Source organism: Hipposideros armiger, unplaced genomic scaffold (genome assembly GCF_001890085.2).
Source record: "Hipposideros armiger isolate ML-2016 unplaced genomic scaffold, ASM189008v1 scaffold_149, whole genome shotgun sequence".
NCBI classification, from domain to species: domain Eukaryota; kingdom Metazoa; phylum Chordata; class Mammalia; order Chiroptera; family Hipposideridae; genus Hipposideros; species Hipposideros armiger.
Window position 1 is genome coordinate 1,348,935 of NW_017731499.1, and position 5,207 is coordinate 1,354,141.

At 48.9% G+C, this 5,207-nt stretch overlaps 1 protein-coding gene across 5 annotated transcripts in view; it reads left to right on the forward strand.

The window, feature by feature from the left end:
- The window catches only part of CIITA (class II major histocompatibility complex transactivator), a 54,303-nt gene that overhangs the window by 27,530 nt on the left and 21,566 nt on the right, over positions 1 to 5,207 (forward strand). For all 5 annotated transcript variants that reach the window (XM_019650870.1, XM_019650871.1, XM_019650874.1 and 2 more), the window contains exons 2-5: positions 1,197 to 1,340; positions 1,591 to 1,686; positions 4,081 to 4,143; positions 4,326 to 4,406. In XM_019650870.1, coding sequence (XP_019506415.1) covers positions 1,197 to 1,340; positions 1,591 to 1,686; positions 4,081 to 4,143; positions 4,326 to 4,406 — 384 coding nt within the window. The remainder of the gene's footprint in view (positions 1 to 1,196; positions 1,341 to 1,590; positions 1,687 to 4,080; positions 4,144 to 4,325; positions 4,407 to 5,207) is intronic.

The window sequence follows — 5,207 nt, forward strand, 5'->3', positions numbered from 1 at the left end:
TTTAAAAATAAATAAATAAATAAATAAAAGCTTTCTTGGGATATAATTCACACATCATACAATTCACCCATTTAAAGTGTACAATCCAATGGTCTTTTAAGTATAGTCACACAGTTGTACAACTATCCCCACAGTCAACGTTAGAACATTTTCATCATCTCCCCCAAAAGAAACCCCATACCCAGTAGCGGTTGCTCCCCATTTCTCCCCACACTCTCCCCCAACCCTACCCAGCCACTAATCTACTATCTGCCTCTAAAGATTTGCCTATTCTACACGGTTCATATGAATGGAATTATACTGTAAGTGGCCCTTTGTGTCTGCCTTCTTTTCCTTGCATTAGTTGTTTTCAAGTTTAATCCACGTGGTAGCATATGTCAGTACTTTCTTTCTTTTTATGGCTGAAGAACATTTCATGGTATGGGTTTTCCACATTCTGTTTCTCCATTCATTGATTGATGGATGTTTGAGTTGCTTCCATAGTTTGGCTGTTAGGAATTATACATCTGTACCATTCTGTGTTGCATGCAAGTTTTTGTGTGGACGCGTCCAGGGTTGTCTTGGAGGTTAAATGAAGTATCATCTAAGGGATCTAATATATCCTTCAACAAATGATAATGAGGGATCTTACAGAGAGGGAGGAGCAGAGGCTTGCTCAAGGTCACCCACAGCAGTAGAGCATAACAGTTAAATGCAGGCCCGTGAGTCCAACGGCCCAGTACCAAACCCTTGTTCCCCTTGGACCTTGGGTTACCCTTACGTAAGTCGCTGATGCATGTGTAAATTGAGGATAGTAATAGTACCTACCTCATATGGCTGTTGTTGTGAGAATTAAATGTGCTATCCCATGTGTCTGGCACATAGTAGGTGCTCTGCCAGTCTTAACTGTCATCATTCATGGCAGCACGAGATGTGGAGCTCAGGTCTCCTAGCTCACAGGTGTAACATGACTACAGTTCCCCAGCTCCACCTCTTGTATGATGGGCATCTTCCCAGTGTGACTGTAAGTTTCTTGGAGAAAGGGAATGTCGTTTCTTCTCCCCACTGCCCTGGGAAAAGTGCTAAATGAGTACTTTTCTCACTTTCTTTGGCTCTCCCTAACCCTGGCCTTCACCGAGTGACCCAGCTGGGAACTGTGGTAGTTCTCTGCATCGTTTCAACATCCCATGAGATGACCAAGTATGTCTCCCTTCCAGGCAGTGAACAGTGTGCCGCCATGGAGTTGGGGCCTCTGGAAGGCAGTTACCTGGAGCTTCTTAACAGCAATGCTGACCCTTCGCAGATCTACCTCTACTATGACCAGATGGACCCGGCTGGGGAAGAGAGCGAACTCTGCTCAGGTGGACGGTCCTCCCTCGGGCCCCTCCCAAGCCCTTTCCCACCCCTCAGCCTGCAGTGGAGACCGGCCTCAGCCAGGGGAAGTGCTGGCCCCTGAGCTCAGGTCAGCACCACGGACAGCTCCTGCGCCGGCTTGATGCTCCTCTCGACGGGGACGTCTCCCAGCCCAACCCCGCCTCTCCTGCCTTCCCCACCAGCCCTCTTCCCAGATAGGCCTTTCCCGCTTCATTCAAGGGGCTTTCCCCCCCACAGAACCCGACACAGACACCATCAACTATGAACAGTTCAGCAGGCTGCTGTGTGACATAAATGATGATGAAGAGACCAGGGACGCCTATGCCAATATCGGTGAGGAAATACCCTGACCCCGGAAAAACGTCCATTGAGGGGAAACGTTCTTTTTTCTCTTTTATTAATCTCATCCATTCACTGTGAGCCACACCGGGCCCCTCACCAGGGTGGGGTGAGGGCTAAACGAACAGAGACCCCAGGGAACAAGGGCGGTGGAGAATAGCGAGGGGAACAGACCCCTTCACTATTCACTAATGACCCGCAGGCAAACAAAATTTCACTTTTACATCCTGTCCCCATCCCTATACCTTTTTTCCTATTTCTTTCTCTTCTTCCCTTCCTTCCCACAAAGCCCGTACCACACGCCCTTTCTCTCTTTTTCCCCACCTCTTAAGCCAAACTAGAATCTGTACGGTTGTATGCTCCTCGCCAGATGTGTGTTCTCTCTCACCTTGAATCCTCACAACAAAGGAAGTTGATACTGTTAGTTTCTCTATTTTACAGATAACAAAACTGAGGTTCAGAGAGGTGAAGCCATCCACCCAAGGCTGCATTAGCGATAGTAACTGTCAGGTCTGAAATTCTAACCTAGTCTTTCTCATTTCAAAGTCCTATTTTTAACCACAAAAAACGGGAAGTACCTGGCGTGGGGGAAGTTTACGAAGGCTTAAGCCGAGTGGCTGGTTTGCAGCTTTAAAAAGAGCTATAACTTCTAGAGAAAGGCAGAACTCTTTGGGGAGAGGTATTTCCACTGTTGTTTTTTGAGAGGTGGGGGTGGAGCGAAGGATCACCGCTCACTAGGGTCACCGCTATCTCATAGAGAGGTTTTGTTATATTACAAAAAGATGCCTCTTCTGAAGGATGCAGCCCCCCACCAGGAAGTAACAGCTTGGCTATCAAAGTGCAGGCTGAATTTCCTGCCCGCATTTGCCCCATTAGCTGGACTCCCTTGTACAGTGAACAACTTGTACTACTGTTCTGAGTGGCCTTTTTCCCGGCAACCCAATAACCAAATCACTTAGGAGGTCTGTGCTCGGCACACGTGTGGCCAAGTCTTTCCCCAGTGCACAGTTAAGCCAGCATCACACAAGGGCAGAAAGTGGAGAGAAGCAGTTGCTGTGTGTGTCTCGAAATTACAGAACTGAGAGCCTGCCTGCTTCCTGACCTTCCCGGGAATGTGCGTGAGAGAAGCAGAAGTGTTTGGGGCTGAGGGCCCCCACATTTCCTCACACCTGGAGGCAGTCATAAAGGATTTGGGCATCGCTTAGGATTGGGCTTTTCCCCTGAGGGACATCTATACAGGAAATGCAGCTGCTGAAGAAAGTGGAGGAGGCAGCTTCACCTACATGTGCGCCTCAAGTCCCTGGGTTTTCTCTGTGCTCCCAGAAGGCCACCCCCTGGCCTGGGGGTGCAGCCACTGAGGCATCCTGAAATATTATGTTGGCTTCCGTATGTGTAACATGGGAATAACAGCCACTCTTGCCTCTTGGGGTGGGTGTGAGGATTGAATACGTTTCTGTGTGTAAAGTATTAGAGTTAGAAAAGGAATTTGCAAAGAGTAAGCATTCAGTAAGTATTAGGCACCACCTCACCGCTACAATCATCACTGTCACTATCATCAGCCTCATCATAGCTGCCCTCACTCCATTTCTCAGCTTAGAAGCCTGCTATGGCTCCCCATTACCTATAAAACCAAGTCCTAACTTCCTCCACCATGAAACTCCTACTGCAGACACCTCTGTCTCAGAGTTTACCATACATATCCCAAACACCTTTCCTCACTCCATCCCCACTACCCTGAAAGCCCTCCACTTTCCACCTCTCAGGCTCTGCCCCATCTTTCAAGGCCTGGCTCCAGGATCCCTTCCTCTGGGAAGCCCTCCCTGACTGCTCCATCCCACTATACACTCTCTCCTCCGACCTCCTGCCATGAATAACTGTCATCCCATTGGTTCCAAGCCATGTTCTGCTTTATATAATTAACCACTATTTATTGAATGCCTACTGTGTACCAACTACTGTGTTGGATGCTTTAAATGCAGAGCTTCTAATCCTCACCATCCATTCCCGGGTTGTAGGCATTCCTTACACAGATGAGGAAATGGGGACCCAGAGAGGTTAAGTAACTGGCTCAAGGTTGCACAGCTGATAGAGCTAGTGGAGGGTAGAGCTGGAATTTAAACTCAAGTCCCCATGACAACTCAACCACGCTGCATTGCACTGCTTTGCAGAAATAGATAAGTTTTCAAGGATACATACCTCATCCCTTCAATTAGATTAAGAGCCCATGAAGGCTCAATGTTCCTTCATCAATTTGATCATTCATTCAGCAAATATTTATTGAGCCCTGTTGTAAGCAAGGCCTAGAGGGTCATCGCTCCCAAGGCCTGGCACACAATAGGGATTCAGTGAGAACTCGTTGATTGACTGCACGTTTCCTTTTCTGGGCAGCCGAACTGGACCAGTACGTGTTCCAGGACTCCCAGTTCGAGGGCCTGAGCAAAGACATTTTCAGTAAGTTGGGGGGCTCTTGGCTCAGCCTGCATTTCCTTCCTTGTTCCATGGGGAGCACTGTAATTCTGGACTGCCACCCTTCGATGGGGGTGGTCAGGTCCCTTTCCAACATGGGGACAATGGAGGTTTACCTTGGGTGCCCACTGACTGTGCGTGTTGGTGTCTTTGGTTTTTTTCCAAAGTCGACCACATAGAATTGGAAGAAATAATCAGCGAGAGTGTGGAGATGCTGGAGGAAGCAGGACAAAAAAGGAAAAAAAGATGTGAGTGAGCCCCTCTGATCCATTCCAGCCTTGCCTTGGCTCCAAAGCCTATTGTGGTCCCACTGCCTTCTCTCATTAAGCCCTGTCCAGCCTGCCTGGGTTTGGGTATCCCACCTGCCTCACCACTGCTCCCTGCTGACCCAGAGGAGAAGCAAATGGCCCAGGTGCAAAGGGCCACTCTCCTGGGGGGGGGGTGTCTCTGTCCCTGACTGTATTGGTCGCCCTCTCCAAAGGACCTGTGGGTTCTGGCTTCCCTGTTGTCCTTGCTTGTCACCCCTGTATTTGGAGGAGATCTCCTCAAGCACAGGTTTTGGCGTCAGCACGCACTGGGTTTTAAGCCTGTTATCTGCTACTTGTGGTCTCTGTGACCTTGGGAAGTCCCTGCACCTCCGTGAGCCTCCTGCTCAGCCTCCCTGCCTCCTCCATCTGTCCTCACCTGGCAGCCAATAAGAGCTTTTAAATGCAACTCAGATCATTTCGCTGCCCTGTTAACCTTCTAATGGCTGTAAAATGCATACAAGGAGGCCTGTATGATCTGACCCTTCCCACCTCTCCAAACTCCCTGGGAGCCACTATGCTCTAGCCACACTGGTGTCTTTCCGTTCCTGTAACCCATGCTCCCTTTTAAGCCTCAGGGCCTTTGCACTTGCTGTTCTCTTATCTGGAATGCTCTTCTCCCACTTCTTTCCATGACGGGCTCCTTCAAATCTTTTAGGTCTTGGCTAACATGTCACCTCCTCCTGGAAGCCTTCCTTAACCTTCCTTGAAGTAACATAGGCTATGTCATTTATTTTCACCTTG